Here is a 23,261-nt window from a genome sequence, read left to right on the forward strand (position 1 = left end):
GCCGAGTTCCGGGGAAGAGTTTGGGGATCGATGGGCGGTGCCCCGGAAGCATTCTGGTACGGCGGAAGGGGAGTGACCTCCACAGTCTCAGCCATGGCGGCCTGCGCTCGCTTGACCCGGGCTCTGGTTGTCCCTGGAGCAACCTTGGGAGGCCCGGGGCTGAGATGGTTGAGCCGCTCGGTAGGGCCGGGCCAGGCCGTCTATGATGTGGTGGTGGCCGGCGGGGGCATGGTTGGGACCGCCATGGCCTGTGCCTTGGGTAAGAGACGCCCGCGGTGGGGGGCAAGGACAGCCATCCCGTAACGCCTTCCATTTGAGTGTTCAGGGAGGAATTGTTTTTGAAGCATTCTTTTTCCCCCCCATGTACATTGTCCAGTTTGACCCTCATAACTAACTTAGCGAGGCAGATGGTTGTTGTTCCCATTTTACAGATTAGAAAACTGAGACTCGGCGAACTGCCCAGAATCACGAGTATCAGAGTCAGTATTAGAATCCAGGTCTTTTCCTTCCTTTCCCCCATTTTGCAGATGAGGAAATTGTGGTTCAGTGAAATTTGCCCCAGAAACTTAATGTCTCTTGAGAAGAGACTCAAACTCAGCTTTCCAGACGCCCAATCACTGTTCTTCCCGCTGCATCACCTGCCCCTTACAGTGTGCGTTTCGGAGTGACATTCATGCATTTCGTGGGAATGCTTTCTTTTTCAGAGAGTCATAAAGTCATATTTATTTAGAGCTGGAACAGATCTTGGCGGTTATGGTTTGGTTAGATCTCATTTTATACAGGAGAACACAAGGCCTAGAACTTGTCCTTGGTCAAACATACAGGTAAGTAGCAGAGTTGGGGTTTGAACCAGGACCTCTGATTTAAAATCCAGCATACTTTCCACTATGCCATTATATCTGCTTCCAATCAGCCAGTCAATCAATAAACATTTATTAAGAGCCTGCTACATGCTACGTGCTGGGGATACAAAACGAGGGAAAAGAGTCTTTGCCCTCCAGGAGCTTCAGATCTAATGAGGGGGACAACATGCAAACATACCTACAAAGCAAGCTATATGCAGGAAAATAAATTGGAAATAATTAATAGAGGGAAGGCATTAGAATGAAGAGTAGTTGGGATAGACTTCCTGTGAAAGATGGGATTTTGGTTAAGATTTAAAGTAAGTCAGGGAAGTCAGTAGAGAGAGGAGGGAGAACATTTTAGTTATGGGGGATTGCCAGAGAAAATTCCCAGATTCTCTTGGAACAACCAGGAGGCCAGTTTCACCTGATTGAAGAATACATGTTGGGGAATGAGGTGTAAGAAGACTGGAAAGGTAGGAGAGGGCTACATTATGAAGGACTTTGAATACCAAACTGTGTTTTGCATTTGATCCTGGAGGTAATAGAGAGCCACTTGAGTTTATTGAATAGTGACAGTCATACCAACGCTTTAGGAAAATCACTTTAGAGAATGGAGAGTAGGTTGGAGTGGGGAAGAAATTTAAGGTAAGCAGATCCATCAACAGGCTATTGTAGTAATCCAGGTATGAGCTGATAAAGGCCTTCACCAGAGTGGTGGTGGTGTCAGAGGAGAGAAGGGATGATATTTGAGAGATTTTTCAAAGGTAAAATGGACAGTCCTTGGCGACAGATTGGATGGGAGTGGTGGTGAGAGACAAGGAGGAGTCTAGGATGCTTCCTGGGCTGGAACCCTGTGGGACTGGGAGGATGGTGTTGCTCCCTACATTAATAGAGAAGGTAGGAAGTGGGGAAGATTTAGGGGGAAATGTAATGAGCTCTGTATTGGACATAATGAATTTAAGATGTCAACTGGACATCCTGTTGGAGATGGAGATTGGAGGTCAGCAGAGAAACTGGCCCAGGAAAGGTAGATTTGAGAATCATTATTATAAAGATGGTGATTAAATCCATTGGAGCAGATGAGATCATCATGTGAAGTAGTACAGTGGGAGACGAAAAGAGGGCCCAGAACAGGATCCTGAGGGACACCTCTGCTGTAGATTGTCTCTTAAATTCCTCATCAGCTCTTTTATCCAGAGAGCCTGTAAATTACAGTTAATTGCAATTAAAAGGTTTCTACCAAGAGCATGTTAAAGAATGTAAGCTCCGCCTTTTTTTCCCCTAGCGCTTCGAGGCCTGCAGGTCTGTGCCAAGGGCGCGGGTCTCGTTCAGCAGGATGGGGTTTGTTAAAGTTGTAAAGAATAAGGTCTACTTCAAGCGGTATCAAGTGAAGTTCCGGAAAAGGCGAGAGGGGAAAACAGATTATTATGCACGGAAACACCTAGTGATCCAGGATAAGAACAAGTATAATACCCCGAAATACCGCATGATCGTCTGGGTCACCAACAGAGACATCATCTGCCAGATTGCTTATGCCCGTATAGAAGGGGATATGATTGTTTGTGCAGCTTACGCCCATGAATTACCAAAGTATGGTGTGAAAGTTGGCCTGACAAATTATGCTGCCACTTACTGCACAGGCCTGCTGCTGGCCCGCAGGCTTCTTAACATATTTGGCATGGACAAGATCTATGAAGGTCAAGTGGAAGTGACTGGAGATGAGTACAATGTGGAAAGCATCGATGGTCAGCCCGGTGCTTTTACATGCTACCTGGATGCGGGTCTTGCCAGAACTACCACAGGAAACAAAGTCTTCGGGGCCCTTAAGGGAGCTGTGGATGGTGGTCTGTCTATTCCTCATAGTACCAAACGCTTCCCTCGGTATGATTTGGAAAGCAAGGAATTCAATGCTGAAGTACATCGTAAACACATCATGGGCAAAAATGTTGCAGATTATATGCATTATCTCATGGAAGAAGATGAAGATGCATATAAAAAGCAATTCTCACAGTACATAAAGAACAACATTACTCCTGACATGATGGAGGAAATGTACAAGAAAGGTCATGCTGGTATATGGGAAAATCCAGTGTATGAAAAGAAACCCAAGAGAAAAGTTAAAAAGAAAAGATGGAACCGCCCCAAAATGTCCCTTGCCCAGAAGAAAAATTGGGTTGCTCAGAAGAAGGCGAGTTTCCTCAGAGCCCAGGAGCGGGTAGCTGATAGTTAAAATATCAAAATCTGTAATTTTCTATGAAGATTTTCAGATTAAGACAATAAACTTATTGAAGTTCTATAGCTCTGATTTCATCTGGAGGATAACATACATTATAGACCTGAAATTTTAACTTCTCCACCCTTCTACCATTTTTTTCATTATGCAAAATGGCCTTCCATAAATATCTTGATACTTTCTTTTATTTCCTCCTAACCCTTCCCACTTTGATCTTGCTCAAATGAATATTTCCTATCCATTAAGAATCTCACAATTCTTCTAAAGAAGATCGTTTCATCTTCCAATTTAATGACAGTTTTTAGCTTCAACACTTTGTGATTCTTTGGATTGATATAATAGAAAGAATCCTGAATTTATGGTCAAAGGACCTTAAAAAGAAAGATATAAATTGGAATTTCAGTTTTCCTGTTATGTGTGACTTTTGGAATCTTGGGAAAGAAGGCTCTTTTCTGAACCTGTTTCCTATTTCTAAAATGAAAGGTTTAGACTATATAATCTCTAAGGTAGCCTACAGCTTTAAATCCTATGATCCTGTAAATGAGATAGAACTTGAGAATATCTGGATTTGAATAATGACCTTGGCTACCAGTGCAAGTCACTGGACCTCTTGAGCAAGTTACTGAACCTCAATGGGCATCATTTTCCTCATCTATAAAATGAGGTTTGACAAAATGACTTCCATGATCTCTTCCAGCTCCATCTCAGTGATCATTGTTGCTCTTTTTCCTTAACTTTATATTTCTGTGACACTAATCACCTTGGTATATATGTATTTTACATTCCACTAATTAGTTTCTTTTTTTTGGGGGGGGGGCTTTTTGGAGGGCAGTTGGGGTTAAATGACTTGCCCAAGGTCACACAACTAGTTTTTGTGTTAAGTGTCTGAGGCCACATTTGAACTCAGGTCCTCCTGACTCCAGGGCTCTATTCACTGCGCCACCTAGCTGTCCCACCACTAACTGATTTCACGTTCCTCTGTAATAACATACAATAAATTTAACAGACATTTATTATGTATCTAGTCCCTCAACCAATCAACAAGCATTTATTAAGTGCTTACTATGTGTAAGGAGTCCCCTGTTCTGGGGTTATGAAGAAATACATTCCTTGCCTTCAAGGAGTTTAGATGCTAATGGGGGAGATAACTTGTACATAAATGGTATTTACCAGGTGCATAGAGAGAATATGGAAGGTAACTTTAGAGAGGAGGGTATTAGTAAATGAGGTTACTGGAAAGGAGTCCTGCAGACAGTGACACTTGAGCTGAGTCTTGATGGAAGGCGGGGATTCTAAAAGGTGGAGGTGAGAAGGAAAAGCGTGTCAGTGGTGGGGGAGGGTGGGGGACATTGAGGGAGATGGAATGTGGAATGTTGTGACTGAGGACAGCGAAGAGTTCAGTCTGGCTGGATCATAGATGTCCTGCCAGGGGTTTGATGTGGAAGGAAACTGGGGTGATGAGGGGCTGAGTTGTGAAAAGCTTGAAATACTGGACTAGTTTATGTCTGATCCTCTAGGAAATTACTGGGGAGCCTCTGTAGTTAAATGAGTGGGTGTGTACATGTGTGTGAATGGGCTGATCATATTACTTGAGACTTATTACTTTGAGCAAATCACTTGAGACTTGAAAAGTGGAGATTCAAGTGCTGGCTTTTGTGAGGCGAATGGGAATAAGGAGTTGAGGATGATCCTGAGGTCTTGTATATGCTGGGCCTGGAGTCTGGAAGACAGGAGTTCAAATTCAAATGCTTGCTGTGTGACCTGGGGCAACTCACTTAACCTATGTTTGCCTCAGTTTCCCCTAATGTAAAATGAGATAATAATACACTTACTTTCCAAGGTTGTTATGAGGATCAAATGAGACAATAATTATAAAAGGCTTAGCACAGTCCCTGGCTCAATAGTAAACATTTAAGTGTAGCTGTTAGTTGTTATGTTTATATGTTGCAGGGTTTCACAACTAATTTAGACACAGAGCACTTGGGCTTGAATATATCGGCAGAACTCATAAATTCTGGCTTGCAGGCTCTAGACATGTGAAATTATTCCTGAGATAAAGAAGTGTGGGGAAATTTTGGAGCAGAATACTAAAAATGCTGCTTCTTTTCATAGAGGAAATTATCATATGAGTATTTTGTTATATTCATCATATTTATACCTAGTGTATATTTTGATACACTATTTTAATGTGTACTATATACAAGGTGCTTATATGTCCTTATAAACTCTAGCGTTAACAAGTTTGCATTTTTCTTTAACGTTTCACATAGCTTGATCCCCTTGCAGTCTTATTTTTTTCTCTCCTTTTCTCAGATTACAGCTGTCATTGGTTCTCTATCAGATCCTTGACTCTGTCCCTGGTGGTCAAGCACTGAATTCTTATTTACCTGATTCTTAAATGTAAAAGGTGGTAATAATTCTCTGAGGACTTGTAGTATCTGATGTCCCAATAGTTTTCCTTTCTTCTTTCTTTCTCAATGCATTCCATTTGCTAGATTGAATTTCATGTTGTTTTCTTTGAAGACAGGGTTTTGAAAAAAAGGAATTTGCTGACTCGGAGCGTTCACACTGTGGTCTGGGTGGTTCATGTGCGTGCCTGTTACTGATTGGGCTAAGTGGTAGTACTTTTGTATATCATAACATCATTAATGATTTCTGTATAGAAATCAGTTATGACTTTTGTCTGGTCCTGAAGGAAAGTAATTATTCTTCATCTTGACTTTGTTGACTTTTTTCAGGACACAACGTTCACTTTCATGACAAGAAAATCCTGTTACTAGAAGCAGGTCCAAACAAAGTTTTTGAGAAGTTGCCAGGAACTTACAGCAACAGGGTTAGCTCCATCACCCCTGGCTCAGCGACTCTCCTTAGCAGTGAGTACAAGGTGCTTTTAAGTGCTCTGGTATTGTGAACTCATCCTTGTTGGTTCCTGGCACTAGTTGGGATCATCAGAGAGGTTGTATTGCTTCTTTAGCTTACTCTGAATGGGTAGTACTAAAAGACTATGAAATAATTATGGGATCTTAAGTATATATGTGTATACAGCTTTCTACTTCAATGGCCATGATCTCACTAGGAGACATTTCCACCTTTACTGCACAACATAAAGAGTCCAGTGATTCTTCCTGTTTGTCCACAGAGGTTCTATCCAGTGTTCTATCCACCTTCTTCTAAATCTTTATACATTTTTGTGGGTACTAGTGCAACATTTGGGAATCCATTTGTTATCCCTCCTCACTATACAACTAGTCCAGCTATTTTTCTGATCATATATTTCTGGAATAATGTGTAACTTATGCCATGACTCTTTCTGATGACCTTTGGGTCATATGTAACTTTGGTTCTTTGGAGTTTGTTGAACAGAGAATCTTCATTACTGACATCAAGCAGAGCATAAAAAGAAAGATATTTTCTTGATAAAGGTGTTTGTCATTGTAGAAGGTGGCTTATGCAGGGTCTAAATGGAAAGGAGATTCCTTGGAGATGACGATTTACTCCAGACTCTCTTGTTTTGGGTTGAAATCTTGAAACATTAGAAGCCTCCCCAGTAATACTGGTGAATACTCAAAAGATGTTGACTTAACAGAATAGTGAGAAAAAACCAAATGGATAGAAAAGGCCTTTTGTTCAGATTCTGAAATTTAAAGCTGATTCACATACATGAAATTAGCAAATTATATACCTCATGCCTCAAAGGAAATCATTCAATTCATAAACATTTATTAAGCCCCTACTGTGCTAGCCAGGCACTCTGTTAAGGAAACACAAATGAATTGGTCTTTTCCCAGAGGGTTTATAGTTTGAGGGAGATGGTGAAGAAAGGTGAACAAAATGAGTATTTTTTTCCTTCTTCAGCATTCTTGTTTATTCCATAACTGCATTTAAAAAAAAATGTCTTTTATCCTGAAACCAGCAGGGTAGGAAGCCTAGCTCCTAAAAGATTGTTTTTCTGTTTTTTCAGGGGCTAGAAATATGTGAGGGACATTGATAAAACATTCCATCTAGTTGTCAGATCAAGAAAGGATAGAAGAAAAAGGGCAACAAATGCCTGTGGGTAATAGGAAGGAAAAGGGGCAGACGAGAAGGAGAATAGGACTTGGTCATTTATTGAGTGTCTCTGTTCCTCACGTCCTCCTTTCTTTTCTAGGTTTTGGTGCCTGGGATCACATCTGTAACATGAGATACAAACCTTTTCGGCGGATGCAGGTGCCTCAGTCACTGCCTGCATGAGCTGGCTATATGTCTTTCGTGGTATTAGTATATTGAGGAACAAATGGAATATGAACTAGTTCTGTTTCTTTCCTACATTATATAAATGTTAGCTTTTAATTGGGTGGCTGGGTGGTGCAGTGGATAGAGTGCTGGGTCCACAGTCAGGAAGACACATCTTTCTAGGTTCAAATATGGCCTCACACTTATTAGCTGTGTGACTGTGGGCAAGTCACTTAGCCCTGTTGACCTCAGTTTCCTCATCTGTAAAATGAGCTGGAGAAGGAAATGGCAAACCACTCCATTATCTCTGCCAAGAAAACCCCAAATGGGGTCATGAAGAGTTGGCTACAACTATAAAACAACTTAATAACAACAGCTATTAATTATAATTCTGTTAATAATAATCAGTGCTTTAAGATTTGCAAAATGCCTTGCATACTGTATTTTATTTGATCTACACAACAAACCTGTGATGAGGGTACTACAGATAGGAGCCTTATTTAACAGATGAGTCTTAGAGAACAAAACTTAATTTCAATTTTTATTGGCATTATTTTTTCCATGTATTTGCCTTTTGGTAAACGTTTTCCATTTACTTTTCTAGGTTTGGGATGCGTGCTCAGAAGCTCTAATAACATTTGATAAAGATGATTTAGATGATATGGGATATATAGTGGAGAATAATGTCATTATGTCTGCTCTCACCAAACAATTAGATGCCGTCACTGGTAAGGAGCTAGCTTCTTTTCATATTTTGTTATGTCTGTTGGAAGGTGAACTGTCCGTTACTACCCTGACAGTTGCTGGGAAAGGATTTCCTGTTAGGAGATATTACTTTTTGGCTATCTTCAATTGAGTGTCTCAAAGCTATCTCAAACTCAGCTTGTCTAGAACAAAACTTATTGTCTTCCTTCCCAACCCTCTCATCTCTTTAGCTTCCCTATTACTGTGAAGGGTACCGCCATCCTTCCAGTCACGTAGGCTTGCAACCTGGGTGTCCTCTTTGATGACTCCTTTTTGGTATTCAACCTGTGGTCAGATCTTGTCTTCACAGCATCTCTTCTCTGTGTCCCCTTTGCTCCACTTCCACAGCCACCACCCTTGTACAGGCCCTTACCCTCTTCTGCCAGCACACTGGCAGTCATCTTCTGATCATTTGCATTTCCACTCAGTTATTCTTTCTCTTATTTCTTTGATCATATTTGCTACCACGGACTCATATTTTTCTAGTCTGTGAATTACTTCTTCCTTGAAGGCCATAAATTCAGCTTTCACAATTCTTATTTTTCTTTTAAACTATTCAGGAAGATCTTGCTATAGTGCCATGCTTTCTTGGGAATCCACAAGGTCCTCTGCTACATCAGGTGTTGATTCATTTTCCTTTGCTTGCAATATTTTATTTATAGATGTCTGAATTCATTTAGCCGATCTGGAGACCACATTCCCTTCCATCCTTAATGACTTCTCTGGTGGTTTATATTCTCATGCTCAAGGTCTTTAACTGAGTTTTCTGCTTCCTGAGCTCTCTGACAATTTCAGCCTTTTTTCCTCATTTTCCTCTCTTGCTCACTTTCTGATTCCCCCTTTTTCAATTTCTCTTGGGACTGGACCTTACAGCCATCTCAGTCCTCTCCAACAATGGGCAGTTTCCCTTGTCTGCTTCTTTCTCTGCCCACCAGTGAAAGCATGGACAGATCTGCAACTGGGGATACTTTAGTGTAGTCAGAAGCAGCATAGCCGCACATGCTGATGACTGGCATCTGTTCCCTCTCTGCCTCAGCTTCTTGGCCAACCTCTCTGGCAGCACAGAGAGTGGCCATACTGCTGGTCTGTCCAGACTGAATTTCTGCCTTTTGGTTTTCCTTGGAGAGGTTGTGGGCTCACACAGCCCTGCCAGAGTGTGGTGATGGAAGGGAAGGGAGAGGGAAGTGTTAGTGACCAGCTTTCTCTGCTCTTGATTCATCAGAGTTTTTTACTCCATTAAGATTCTTAGTGTCTTAGGGCTTAGAGACCACAGAATTTGCTTTATCTCTTGCATATAATTCCTTTTTTGGATCCTTGAAAGGTGATGGAAACAGGAGAAAGTTTCTTATGCCCTGTCTTATTAGTCATGTCATTTCAGCCTTCTACTTGGTCTCCCTGCCTCATGCTTCTCCCCACTCCAAGCCCTCTCACACTCGGCTGCCAAAATGATTTTTCCTAAAGCACAAATCTGACCATGTCATACCTCACTCCCCATCCCCTGGACCCTCAATTAAATCCATTGGTTCCTTATCATTTCCAGGACTAAAAGTAAAGTCTTAGTTTGCTCCTTCTCATATTTTCTTCCAAGTACTCTACAATCCAGCTACACTGGCCCTTCTTGCTGTTCCTTACACAGAACAGATACCCTGTTTCCCATTTCTTTGCATTTGCCTTGACTCACCTCTAGGCCTAGAATGTTCTCTTGCCTTACCTATGACTCATAGCTTCTCTGCTTTCATCAGGATGTTCAGCTCCAATCCCACCCCTAGGAACCCTGTTTTCATCATGGTGAGTTTGAGATAGCTGTGAGTCATCCAATTTGAGGTGTCTAAGATGGTTGTTGGTGGGGGATTGTCTATCTGTCCTTCTATCTGTTTATCTGTCTGTATCTATCTATCTCTATCTTGTATAGTTATTTGCAAGCTGTCTCCCTCATTAGAATTGAGTTCCTTTAGAGCAGGGACTGTTCTTACCCTTTTTTGTATACCCAGAACTTGGCAAAATGCCTGGCATATAGTGAGTGCTTAATAAATGCTTCTTGACTTAACTGTCATTCCTGATTTTGTATGATCTGCTACTTTGATAAGCATGCCATCTATGCCTTTATCCAAGTTATTAATAAAGACATCAAATAGCAGAAGGGCCAGGGACAGATCCCTGAAGCACTTGAAATAGAACCATTTAATGACTACTCTTTAGGTCCAGCCATTCAATCTGTTTTGAATCTGCTTGACTATTCTGCTATCTAGCCTATATCTCTCTCTAATTTGTAAGAGTAGCACTGTCAGATATTTTGCTAAAATTGAAGTAAAATAGATCTGTGGCATTCTCCTGAGAATTCTGGTACATGTTTCTGAATGAACTTAATGCTAATTATTAATAATATAAGAATACATTAATAATAATTAACTTAATGTTAACTAATTAATTAACTTAATGATAGCGAATCTTTCTGACACACCTGATAATCCATTACTTCATTTGATGCTTGCAACAACCTTATGTAGAAGGTATTCTTATTTAACAAGCCTGTTTATAGATGAGGAAACTGGGGTTCAGAGAAGTCAACTTTCCCAGGGTCACATATCCTTCTTATTGATCACTTTTTCTAGATGTTTACTCAATATTCCTTTAATAATACATCCTAGAATTTTGCCAGAAATCAAAGTTAGGCTTCCTGGCCTAGAATTTGCGGGCTCCATTCTCTCCCCACTTTGGAAAACCAATAAAATATTTGCTGTTCTTTAGTTCTGCAGCTCTTCCATTTAATATGATCTTTTGAGTATCACTGACAATGGATGAGTGACCCCATATACCTTGGATATAGTTCTACTGGACTTGAAGACTTGAACCCAGCTAGGGCAGCTAAGTGCTTTCTTACTTTCTTCCTTCATATGTGGAATGTCAAAGCCTTACTAGCCATTTTTATCTTCTCCAAAAGGTTATTTTCATTTGCAGAACAAAAAAGAAACAAAGTAAGAGTTGAGTTGTGTTCTTTCTGTACAGTTCTTCATTGTACCTGGCTCCAGCAGCTGCCCTTTCTCTACTCTAATCTGCCTCTTTTCTCTAGTTGGCTAAAAAAAACAACAACCCCCAAAACCCTTAACTTTGCTTACCATCCTAAACTTGCTTTGTGCCTCAGTGTTCCTGATGTTGGTCTTATGGGGGAGGGGAGGGGAGGGGAGGGTGCCATGTTTTTGTATTCATCATCCATTACTTCCCCTTGCTTGCATTTGCTGTATGTATGTTTTGTTTTGTTTTTTCCCATTTTGGAGTGGGGAGGACAGGGCATTTGGGGTTAAGTGACTTGCCCAAGGTCACACGGCTAGTAAGTGTTAAATGTCTGAGGCCGGATTTGAACTCAGGTCCTCCTAACTCCAGGGCCAGTGCTCTATTCACTGCACCACCTAGCCACCCTTTCTGTATTTTCGTCATTTTTGGTGGCATTGGTTTTTCTTCAGCCTCTTTTTTTCTCCATTCCTTTGCCTGGTACTTCCCAACTGAAGGCATCTTTGTGGCCGTTTTTGGTGATGCTGTGTCCATCAGCTTCTGCTCCCTGGTTTTGTTGGATGTAGTAGAGAAGGGCCTGGCCTCCAGTGGTACCAGGAGATTTGGTCTGACTCAGATTAGCCTCAGACTCTTTATCATGGCATGGATAAAGGGATTGAGCCCCTTGCTTTAGTCCTTATAGGTGGCATTGTAAATCTTTAGCTCTGTCCTCTTTCCCTCTACCTGGACCCTGTGTTGCTGAGCTATCATCTTCTGGCTCTCGTGCATGTGTCTTTCCTGGTCCATAGTTTCAGTGCCTTCTGAATGTTGTTGATGCCTGTGTCCCCTCATTCATCTTTTCCTGCTTATAGCTAAGAGTTAAATATCATGATTCTGATACCTTAGGACATTACTTTTATTTTATTGTGGTTTTTATCTGCTTTCCTTCACAAATCTTCACAATCTCTCAAATGGTTGTGAATGTTGTTTTTCTCCTCAAATTATCTTGTATTTATTTGTCTGTGTATATTATCTGTTTCCCTTGCCAAATGTAAGCCCCTTGGGGGCAGGGGCTTTTTTTTTTTCCTTTTTGGACGGGGAGAACAGGGCAATTGGGGTTAAGTGACTTGCCCAAGGTCACATGGCTAGTAAGTATTAAGTGTCTGGGGCTGGATTTGAACTCAGGTCCTTCTGACTCCAGGGCTGGTGCTTTATTCACTGTGCCACCTAGCTGCCCCTGGGCAGGGGCACTTTTCATTTTCTTTGTATACCCAGCAGAAATGTGTAACGTGTTTGTTGAGATGATTGCCCTTGTGTGCTGCTCTCTTGGTGTATTTTATTTCTCTTTTTTTCTCTCTCAGATCAGGTGGAGGTTGTCTACAGAAGCAAAGTAATAAGCTATACCTGGCCTGGTCCATTCTTCAATGAAGAAACTAGTCCATGGGTTCAAGTTACTTTAGCTGATGGCTGCCAGATCCAGACCAAATTGTTGGTAATTAAAGCTTTATTTTTCTCTAGGATTTGTACTTGTCCATGCCTTATCCTGTGGTTTTGGTTCTAAGCTGCTTACTATGGATTAAACTGGGTTGCCAAGGATTAGAACTGAAGAGGAAATGTCAGAAGGCTGGGAAGCTTGTGCTTCCTCAGCTCCACAAGGAAGTAGCAGAGTACAGGACTCAGAAAGGTAGGAAGGGCCAGGTTTTGAAGGCTTTAAAAGCCGAACAAAGAACTTTATATTTGATCCTGGAGGTGATAGGGAGTCTCTGGAGGCAATTGAAGGGGAAGGTGACATGGTTGGACCTGATTTTTAGGAAGATCACTTTGATAGCCCATTGGACAATGGATTGAAGTGGGGAGATTTTTGAGACAGGGAGAGCAGCCAGCAGGCCTTTTCAGTAGTCCAGGAATGAGGCGATAAGGGCCCGTATCTTCGTGGTGGCAGCATCAGAGAAGAGAAGGGAGCATATAGGAGGTACAAATTATAGAAAATGGCACATGATTTGACATGGGGGAAGAGAGTGAGAAGTCAGTATGACACCTACATTGGGAGCTTGGGGCACTGGGAGGGTGGTGGTACCCTCTGAAAGTAATAGAGTAGAGCATCTGGAGGGGAAAGATAATGAGCTTAGTTTGATTTTAAGGTGTGTATGAACCATGAAGTTTGAATTATGCTTTAGGTACTTTGAGGTGGGAGATCAGGAAAGAGGTTAGGACTGCTCAAAGCAATCCGAAAATCATGTGCATAGAGATGATAGTTGAATCATTTGGAGCTGATGAGATCAAGGAAAATAATGTAGAGGGAGAAAAGAGGACCAGGGTTAAAAGTTGTGACTTCTTCCTGTACTGCTTTTACCTAAGAGTATTTGACTATATTTGTATTAAAGGGACCCTTTGTTGAAACTCTTGGATTCTGAGTGACCCATTACACAAGATCAGCCCAGACACCCTTGAAAAAGACTCAGTTGGCTCTTGTTCCCATGCAGATTGGTGCAGATGGTCAAAACTCAGGGGTGCGGCGTGCTGCTGGAATCCAGAATGTGTCTTGGCCCTATAATCAGTCAGCTGTGGTGGCTACTTTGCACTTAAGTGAGGTAAAGTTTCTGAGCTGTTATCTGGGAACCGCTTGAACTTGAATAGTATTACCACTCCTCCTTATGAGGTCTTTTTTTTTTTTTCCTGTTACAGCCCACTGACAACAATGTAGCATGGCAGAGGTTTCTTCCTTCTGGGCCCATTGCCTTACTGCCGGTAAGAGTCCTTCCTTCTTCAGTATTTTTAAAAATTTTGCCTCCTTCCAACTTTCTTGTAACTCCCCTTACCCTTACACCTATTCTTAGCCTTTTTCTAAAACTTCAGGAAATGAGCAAGAGATAGAACTTCTTCCTTTTTTGTCTGTATTTTCCCCTGACTTCCCCGCTTATGCTTGGGAACCCCCAGGGATTGATTGATTGACTTGTTCCTAAGCTTTTATGTTAAGCCTTGTTGTATTTGAATCAGCTTTCAGACACTATGAGCTCCTTGGTGTGGTCCACTTCCCATGAGCATGCAGCAGAACTGGTCAGTATGGAGGAGGAAAATTTCCTGGATGCTATTAATTCTGCCTTTGTGAGTATTAGTTTTTTTTATTTTTGACTTTTGATTTGGTTATAGTGACACCTGGTAATGAGATAGATTTTGATCATGAGAAAAGGAGGATCCATAGTTCCCCATTTCTCTTCTGTGTGTGCTGGTGTAGTATATAGGGAATTTTTCTGTTCATTTGTGGTGCTCAAGAAACTAAATTCTATTCATGACTTTGCAGTCTCTTGAGGCTGTGGCCTTGGATGAATCATTTCACTTCTCCTTAGAGCTTCAGTCTTTGAACCTTTGAAATAGGTTGTTAATTGGATCAGATGATCTCCAAGGACCCTTTCAGCTTGGATGTTTTCTGTCTCTGTACTTGATGGAAGAGGCAGAATTGGAAACTCAAGGCAATTTCCCTAGTTGCTGATTTGCATCAGCTTTCTGCTGTATTGGATTATGATGGTTTAATATGAGAAGAGGTTATACCATCTCAGAACAGTTTTGAACATTACTGTGATTATCTGGGTACCCGAGTCCCCAAAGCTAAATCGCCTTCATGTATCTTAAGGGGTTACCCTGACTGCCCATTATCTTCCAGACCATATAGGGGTAGGGGCATTGGATAGCTGTGACAGCAATGAGAGGGCAGGTTTTTCTGGCGTCTGAAGTTCCACACTTATCCCACTAATGAATTCAAACCAGTTTACAGTGAAGTACCATGTAATAGAAGGAGAGAGAAGTTGGGATAGATTGGCGCCTTTGCCTAGAGATCTCATCAGATGGCCGTGGAATTTTAATCACTTGACATTCACTGACCAAATAAATTCCAACCTGTGTTTATTTTGCTTTTGGCTGCTGTTCAGTGGAGTGATGCCAGCCACACAGATTTCATCGACTCTGCTGGATCCCTGATGCAGTACGTTTTCACACTTCTGCAGCCCACTAACTCCTCAGCCCGACAACTGCCCCCAAGTGTTGCTAAAGTGGAACCAAAAAGCCGAGCACTGTTTCCGCTTGGGATGGGGCATGCTGTTGAGTACGTGCGACCCCGAGTAGCACTCATTGGGTAAGGACAGAAAGAACGGAGCAGAAGCTTTCTCTCTTGTTGAACGAGAGGCCAAACTTGCTTTCTGCTTTCTGTCTAGGGATGCAGCACACAAAGTCCATCCCTTAGCAGGCCAGGGGGTCAACATGGGATTTGGGGATATTTCCAGCTTGGTCCATCACCTCAGTACAGCAGCATTTAATGGGAAAGATCTAGGTAAGGATTCCAAATGGTCTCCTCTGGCATGTCAAGATTTCTGTGTTAAGAAAGGGCAGGAGAGGGGCGGCCAGGTAGCACAGCAAGTAAGAGCACTGGCTCCAGTGTCGGGATGATATGTGGATCGAATCCGGGCTCAGACACTTAGCACCCACCCAGAAACACCTGGCTGTGTAACCTTGAGCAAGTTACTTAACCCCAATTACTTAGGGGGCGGCCAGGTGGCTCAGTGAGTAAGAGCACCAGCTCCAGTGTCGGGATGACCTGGGGATCAAATCCAGGCTTAGATACTCAGCACCACACCCAGAAATAACTGGCTGTGTAACCTTGAGCAAGTTACTTAACCCCAATTGCTTTAAAAAAAAAAAATAAAGGGCAGGAGGTCAGGTAAGCCCACTAGTGTGAATTGGGTTTACTGTGGGACAGTACAGAGCATTCCAGTCATTTCTTTTTCCTTTAGGTTCCTTGAGCCACCTTGCAGAATATGAAACAGAGAGACAGCGGCACAATGTCTCTCTTATTGCTGCCACAGACTTGTTAAAGAGATTATACTCTACCACTCTTTCTCCTCTGGTGCTGCTAAGGACATGGGGCTTGCAGGCAACAAATGCTGTTCCTCCACTCAAAGTAAGAAGTGCCACTGCCACCACACAAAGCTCAAACTCTCTGAGGACTTGGGCAGACCTAGAGGGTTAGAGCTAGACTACTTCACTCACCAGTCATTTAGCTGACCCGGACCCATTTTCTCATTTATATAGTGGGGAAGAGCCATTTTCATAAATTGGGTAAGGATGCTGTATTAGCAGGAGTGGATTAAGAGAGATAAAACTTGCCCATTTCTTCTTCTTAGCCTTATTCAGGCCAAACAAAAGATCAGCTAAACCTCAGAGAAAAGTAATACTAGTAGGTAGTATTTAGATAGTGCTTTAAGGGTTGAAAAATACAAGTATCTCATTTCATCCCCACATTGACTCTGGGAGGTAGGTGCTGTTATTATCCCCATTTTACAGATAAGAAAACTGAGGCAGACACAGGTTAATTGATTTTCCTAATGTCACACAGCTAGTTTATGGCCCCACTTGAACTCAAGCTTTCTTCTCTCCACTTTGTTACCTAGCAACTGCTTAGGAGAGGTAATATTAGCCATTGTATAAACTCTTTATGGTGACCTATAGCCAAGATTGAATTGGCTGGAAAGCCTTTGTATCCCTCTGGCCTGTATGTACATCTCTGGATAAATAAGACATGGAAGGATGAACTGGGAAAAGAATCCAAATTGGCCTTTTGGTCCACTTTCTTTATGTTGTTACATCATAGGTTTGGTTTCAACACAGTGTGTTATCTTTTTAGCTCTTGCAGGGTTGTAGAAGTGTAGCTTAAGAGAATCTTTGTTTTTTTCCATACTAGGAACAGATTATGGCCTTTGCAAGCAAATGAATGCCTGCTCACTGTTTTTGAGGAATAAAGCATAGACCAGATAGACTGCATCAATCAAATAAATTATTTTCAAAATGTAATAAACTTGCTTTTTATTAGAATTATAGTTGTTGGTTTTTTCTTTCTTTGATGACAGTAATTTTAAGTGCAATGAATATTTCTTTGTGATGGCAGCTGCTTAATAGTGGTCCTGTTAAAATCCAACTGGGAGCACCAGTAACTTGCTGTGAGCAGGATGAATTAGTAGAAGAAAAAAACATCAAAATCAAATGAAGACTGATGGAAAATAGCCTTTTATTATTAAAATAGACACCAGAGTGCTGCCCAAGTAACATTTTTTTCTGATAACTATTAGCTAAAGGCAGTATTTCTGTTTTTCACACCAAATTTCAGCTGGAGTTGAGAACTGCATACATCCAGTTGACATTTTTAATAAAATTAGGAATTCGAAAATTAACATGAAAATTAAATCTAAATTACTTTAAATTTTGCTATGGTTGCACTGAACTTTCTAAAGAGAAAGCCAATTCTTGTTAATGTTGGTTATCACCTCACATCAAAGTACAGCTTTATTTATGGTTCTCTCTCTGGAAAACCACATAAAAACAATAAATAATTTCATTGCACAGGTTTGAGGACCTCCTGGAACCAGGTCAAAAGGATATTGATTAGTAGCAAAAGTTACACTCATGTTGACATACAACACTCCCTCAATATCTCATGTACAAGTATTATAGTCCAAAGCTCCTGAGATTAAACACTTGAGAATAGCAAAAATGAAAAAAATAATGCATCTTTTGTAGCCCTAGACCCAGTAACTACTTCCACCCTGGCTTAGAACCTAAGTCAAAGGTTAAAATCACTGAGGAATTTATGTGGATGCAACTGATAAAAGCCTTGTTCTCTTTTTCCTAGGGGGGTGCTATTCAAAGCAAGGCCCAGTTAGTATCCCTAATTCCTTAGAATTAGAAAACTTTTCTACCAAGCCTTTAGTAGATTGAAGACACTTAAATAGTTGATTTAAGGACTGGCACAAAGATGGTTATGTTTTGGGGGACCATAACAGACACTCAAGTAATCACTTTAAAACCTAACAACAGTATCCAAGACTTTAAAAGTTGAGTTGCCACATCCCTTCAGATTTTTAGAGTACCACATTTTTGTCTCTCCAAGTCATCTTGCCTGTTATAGTAAAATGGTCTGATTAAGAGATTTTAAAAGAAAAGAGAAAAGTATGTTGGCCAGTGCTAAATTTTTCTTTGAAATGACTAGTACCTGGGAAAAACTAAGTGGATGAGCTTAGCCTTTGAGGAAAGATTGATAAAACATCAAAAGTAATCTTATAGGAAAGCTTTCATTGGGTTTAAATTCAAATCTTTAGTCCACATTCTGATATGAAACCAATTTACTTTTATCCAAAAGGCCATTATGAGAGATACAGAAAAGAACAAAGAGTGGTGTTTTAGTAATGCATGCAACAGAACCATATGCCTAATAAATTTTATAGGAGGTCTAAAATGTGCCAAAGTCAAAATTAATCAGTAGAGAGTTGTTGCAAGAAAAAAAATGGCATTTTTAAAAAGGGAGGAGTCAGTGTGAAAATGGACCACCTATAAAGTTGGCATAATCAGAAAACTTAGAAATGTCCAGGTCCAGAAAAGAGATTGGGGAACAGTTTTCTAAGAGCTCCAAAACCAATAAAAAAAAAAGGATTGTTTAAATGTATCAGTGGAAGAAACCAGCTAAAGAATCAATGGAACTCCCTTAATGACTGTAGGGCTTAAAAAGTGTACCACTATAGAATGAAAAAAAAAAGATTCTTGGGGCGGCTAGGTGGCGCAGTGAGTAAAGCGCCAGCCCCAGAGTCAGGAGAACCTGAGTTCAGTTCTGGCCTCAGACACTTAACACACACACACACACACACACACACACACACAACTAGCTGTGTAAACTTGGGCAAGTTACTTAACCCCAGTTGCCCTCCAAAAACAAAAAGGGAAAAAAAAATTCTTTTATCTCCACACTACACCGAATTTATTCTGTTCAAACCTGCATTATGTTTATTTTAATATACATCTTATCACCCCTACTATATATAAACTCTATGTCAACCCTTAAATAAAGCAGAGCCTGTCTTACCTTTATATCTCCTTTAGCACCTTTCTTGATGTATTACATCAGTAGTACACAGCAGGTGTATGATAGATGCTTATTGAATGAGTGAGGATAAGTCAAAGACTGGTTGGATTTTTTGAGGTTATTGGGAAAATTACTACTCCTAAATTGCTGTCTGAAATGAATAGGTTGAAGGTGCTAGATTCCATAGCTCAGCATGTTCTAAGACTGACAAAATGAATGTAGTATGAAGTACTGGGATCTGGTGACATCATTCTGAATTTTGAAAACACAAGAATGAATATGGGGGAATTGTTGGCCAAAATGTATAATCTGTTGTTACAATGACTTCTGTCATTGTATTGGATGATTAAAAGTGTGACCTCTGTTCATTAGGATGCTAGAGAGAACAAAGGACCCCTGAGTCTCACTTCTACCCTCAGCAAATTGGTAGACTATTAAGGATGGATCATTAAACAGAATGAATTGAGGCAGAAGGCAACTTGGTTTCTGCAGAAAGAAGTCATGCTAAATCTGATTAACAGATTGTACCTCTGGGTTCTCCTTTATTTGCTTATTTATCCCCCCCTCAATGGCAGCTAAATGGTTTAGTGGATAAGAGTGCTGGGCCTGGAGTCAAGAACTCCTGAGTTCAAATCCAGCCTCAAGACCAGTACTAGCTGTGTAACTTTGAGCAAGTCATTTAACCCCTGCTTGCCTTAATCCACTGGAGAAGGAAATGACAAACCACTACGAAGAATATGGTCCACAACGTCATGCAGAGAAAGACGTGACTGAATGACTGAACAACAAAACTCCCCCTCAAATATACATCAAGTACCAAGGCATAAAGAGGAATCAGTGGATTTGAGGCATCTTTCAAAAAGACTTAAGACAAAACTCCGTGCCAAAAGCTACTAAAGCAAATTAATCATCCTAGGATTTAGGAGTGATTTTCTGGCTTGAAAATTGGATTAGAGAGAGAAAATGGGCACTTTTCTAAATAGAGAAATGGAGGGCAGGGAAGGAATTAAAGATTGGTGATAGTATTGGTTTTAGCATCTTTATAAATGATTCAGAGAAGTACACAGTGTACTCTCTAAGTTTGCAGAAGAAAAGCTCTTTTAGATAGAAAGCAACTATAAGTCAAATGAGATAATATATGGGAAACATTTTGCAAACCTTAAAAAGTTAGCTATTATACATGAAGATATTAGCGGACAGAGATGAAGCTGATAGGTTCTAATGGGGGCAAGTATAAGGTACGGCACTTTTGGATAAACAGTTCAAACATACAAAAATTTAAGAGATCTTAGTGACTGGGATTACTACCCATAAATGGGCTGTAATGACTTGGGAGACCATAAACATTGCTCCCTGAGAATGCTGACCCCAATGGTGTTGCTGTAGCTAACAAGGCAAACAATGTTGAGCATCATTCAAAAAGGTACTGAAAATAAAACAATAGACTGTTTGTCTTATCCTTCCATTAGAACCTCCAACCCGGTACACTATAGGCAGCTCTGGCTGTCACTTCAAGAAAGACCTGATAAAGCTATAGAAGAACTAGAGTAGGGACCAAAATAAGTGGCATATGAAAGACTAAAAAACTGGGATAAGACATGATTAAAATCTATAAAAATATGAAATGCTATGGATGAAGTGAATACATAAGCTTGTTTACCGTATCTGGAAAAACTAGGAGAGGGTGCTATCTTCTAAAACTTTGGTGAGGTAAGTTTAGGTAACAAGCATATAGAATCATAGAATTTTAGAGCTGACAATTGAGAGATTATGAGATTCATTACCTACCCCAAATAGAAAATACAGATTTTTAAAAAGGTTTGCACCAGTGTGTGCATCATAAGAGCCACACATGCCTACTAAGAGTAATTGGAGCATCCCTAATCTTGAAGATTAACTTTAAGGAAGACAATGATGTCTGATAGCATATCCCTTAAGACAGCTGTTGGCAACAAAATATTAGGTTGGATGGACCAAATATACCCATTTGAAAGTACTCCAGCTTAAAAGACGTGATGAGAGAAAAGAGCAGCCTGTCCTTGGTGCGCTGCTAAGCTTTTCTTTGGAATGAGCAGTTAACATTCACGAATAATCAGGTGGATGGTCTCGGTCAGAGGGAAGACAATTTCTGTGTTCCTAAATATCACACTTTGAATATAATGGAGAAGATCATGAGATTGCCTATGAGGCTGTTATATCACAGGAATTCCCTGTTCTTCTCACTAAGATTTAGAACAGCCAGCCCAAGGCACTCTGCTTGGATAGAGGTTACTGACCAGAGTTATAATGGGTAGGACTATACATGATTTCAGATAAAATGATAACAAGTTTTTTTTTTAAAGGCCTAAAGTTCTACCACGCCTCCCCCAGCAAAAACAAACAAACAAACAAAAAACACCCCAATTGTTTTTGAACGTGTTATGGGATTATACATCATTTTAACATACAGAAAAATTGGAGCTTTTCAAAAATACGAGAATTCTAAAGGTTGGCTTTTCTTTTCGTTTTCTTTGGTCCTGCACGGTTGTCCAGAATTTGATTCTGAAGACTGTTGGGGATGCAGAGCTGACTCTTATGAGTTTGTTCCTGGGATCCCAACCCAAGGGTAAAATTCCTAATTTACCCTTTTTGGCTGATGTGGCTTTTCACAACACAGAAAAAGGTTCAAGGCTTAAGACTCTGGCAATGGCTCCAAACATTCAGAGAGGGTGGGTAACAGCTCACATTAAATGTGTATAATTAATTAAACAGAAATCATAAGGATGTAGGTCAAATCCCATCTACTAATTTCTCTAGCTCCTCATGGAGCTGGTTGCTTGGCTTTGGTCCCTGGTATCCTAGACTCATTCAGCAATGTGAATGGGCCATCACTCCTGCAGAGGTCACCGATTGGCATTTGTAGTCCTTATATGAAGTACTGGGCTTCAGTGGGAAAGGTCTAGAGACTGTAGTAGATGAAAGGTAGCACCCAGGGCCCAACCAGTCTCTATGTTATTCATTTTCTTTGTGAGCTATGGAAAAAAGAAAAAAAATCCAAGCATTTTCCCCCCATTTTCAATTGGTAAACTTAACACTTAAGTACTTATTCTTAGCTAATGAAATCCATTTGAATTGTAATTGCTGAAACCCAGAGCAAATGGTTGCTGTCTCTCTACTCTTAGAAGCTGCTTTGTTTCTGAGGTTGTCGTAGGGACATAGGGATGTCAATTCTGAGGCTGTCCTAGGGTTTGAATTCACGTCTTAGTAAAGGCAAGGCTGTGGTTCTGTTTGGAATCTGTAAAAGGCAAACCTGGAATAGCCCTGAAACTCCAGAGAGGTCTTAAAACCAACCAGCCACTCTAGTCATCCAGTAATGAGATTATCTACAATTGGCTTGGATTTATACTCCACGAGCTGTTTCAGAACTAAAATGGCCTCTGGGAATAAGTATTCGTTGTACTCAGTCCAAATTCTGCCCACAGTATAATATGTAAAGAAAAATGAATCCTAGCACAGGTAGGAATGGGTAAAGTTCTTATATTAATGATACATTAATATTAATACTTTGTTCTTACATATGACCATAATTAATATATTAATTATTAATAGTTCAACAGTTTAGGAGTCTGTTATTTCGTCAGTGTGGGTACCTCCTGTAATGATGCAAATTTAAACCCCTTAGTAGATGATCTTCCTCAGATGCTATTCCTGGAAAATTAATCACTAGAACTCAAGACCAGGTTTTCTAACTGCTATGTCACAGTTGTTTCTATTTTTATGGAGACAGTTATGGGTTACAGTAGAAAGATCTGATGTATGTGTAGTTGGGTTCAAATGCTATTATCCATTATGACATTACTACCGGAGAAACAGCTGTATGTTCTTGTTGATATGTATATGACATGATTTAAAGAGTCCAGGAGGGGACCCCTTCTCTAAAATATCCTTACAATACCTGAAATTTCACCATTAAAGAATTTAATGTTAATTTAAGTATTAAATTTCTTTGTGTTAAGCATATCAAATGCAACTGATTTTTTTTTTTGTGCTTTTTGGAGGGCAATTGGGGTTAAGTGACTTGCCCAAGGTCACATAGGTAGTTTTTGTGTTAAGTGTCTGAGGCCGGATTTGAACTCAGGTCCTCCTGACTCCAGGGCCGGTGCTCTATTCACTGTGCTCAGAAAACTAATCCCTAGCCACCCCTCAACTAATTTCTTAAAGGGAAACACATTAAGTCATTAGTACTTTAGTATGAATAATTATATTAATTTTGTTCCATGACATAATAGATACAGTACCATCAGTGAGTTGGCAATTGGGGGCAGGGCATTCATGGATGGAAAGGTGGGGAGCAAAGGGG

At 40.5% G+C, this 23,261-nt stretch overlaps 4 protein-coding genes across 21 annotated transcripts in view; 3 read left to right on the top strand and 1 right to left on the bottom strand.

Moving 5' to 3' along the window:
• The window catches only part of LIN52 (lin-52 DREAM MuvB core complex component), a 415,840-nt gene that overhangs the window by 22,894 nt on the left and 369,685 nt on the right, over nucleotides 1-23,261 (top strand). The window lies entirely within an intron of this gene.
• Nucleotides 16-16,884, top strand: COQ6 (coenzyme Q6, monooxygenase). 5 transcript variants are annotated; one of them, XM_069092174.1, is made up of 12 exons: nucleotides 16-259; nucleotides 5,817-5,951; nucleotides 7,226-7,284; nucleotides 7,895-8,018; nucleotides 12,384-12,514; nucleotides 13,506-13,613; nucleotides 13,708-13,770; nucleotides 14,020-14,127; nucleotides 14,949-15,151; nucleotides 15,231-15,346; nucleotides 15,807-15,973; nucleotides 16,754-16,884. In XM_069092174.1, the coding sequence occupies exons 1-12, from the start codon at nucleotides 31-33 to the stop codon at nucleotides 16,781-16,783; spliced, it is 1,473 nt and encodes a 490-aa protein (XP_068948275.1). In that variant the 5' UTR covers nucleotides 16-30; the 3' UTR covers nucleotides 16,784-16,884. The 5 variants fall into 5 exon arrangements, with proteins under 5 accessions (XP_068948275.1, XP_068948277.1, XP_068948276.1 ...); XM_069092175.1 differs by lacking the exon at nucleotides 5,817-5,951 and having other exon boundaries at nucleotides 32-259; XM_069092179.1 differs by lacking the exon at nucleotides 16-259 and having other exon boundaries at nucleotides 5,854-5,962.
• LOC138164403 (large ribosomal subunit protein uL18-like) lies at nucleotides 2,125-3,139 on the top strand. 2 transcript variants are annotated; one of them, XM_069092188.1, is made up of 2 exons: nucleotides 2,125-2,211; nucleotides 2,486-3,139. In XM_069092188.1, the coding sequence occupies exon 2, from the start codon at nucleotides 2,524-2,526 to the stop codon at nucleotides 3,073-3,075; it is 552 nt and encodes a 183-aa protein (XP_068948289.1). In that variant the 5' UTR covers nucleotides 2,125-2,211; nucleotides 2,486-2,523; the 3' UTR covers nucleotides 3,076-3,139. The 2 variants fall into 2 exon arrangements, with proteins under 2 accessions (XP_068948289.1, XP_068948290.1); XM_069092189.1 differs by having other exon boundaries at nucleotides 2,505-3,139.
• Nucleotides 17,058-23,261, bottom strand: part of ENTPD5 (ectonucleoside triphosphate diphosphohydrolase 5 (inactive)) — a 38,433-nt gene continuing 32,229 nt past the window's right edge. For all 5 annotated transcript variants that reach the window (XM_069092181.1, XM_069092182.1, XM_069092180.1 and 2 more), the window contains one exon: nucleotides 17,058-21,933. In XM_069092181.1, coding sequence (XP_068948282.1) covers nucleotides 21,847-21,933 — 87 coding nt within the window. In that variant the 3' untranslated portion in view covers nucleotides 17,058-21,846. The remainder of the gene's footprint in view (nucleotides 21,934-23,261) is intronic.

The sequence above is a fragment of the Petaurus breviceps genome, unplaced genomic scaffold (assembly GCF_028583685.1).
Source record: "Petaurus breviceps papuanus isolate PSGF00001 unplaced genomic scaffold, PetGlider_PUasm1.0 189, whole genome shotgun sequence".
NCBI lineage: Eukaryota > Metazoa > Chordata > Mammalia > Diprotodontia > Petauridae > Petaurus > Petaurus breviceps.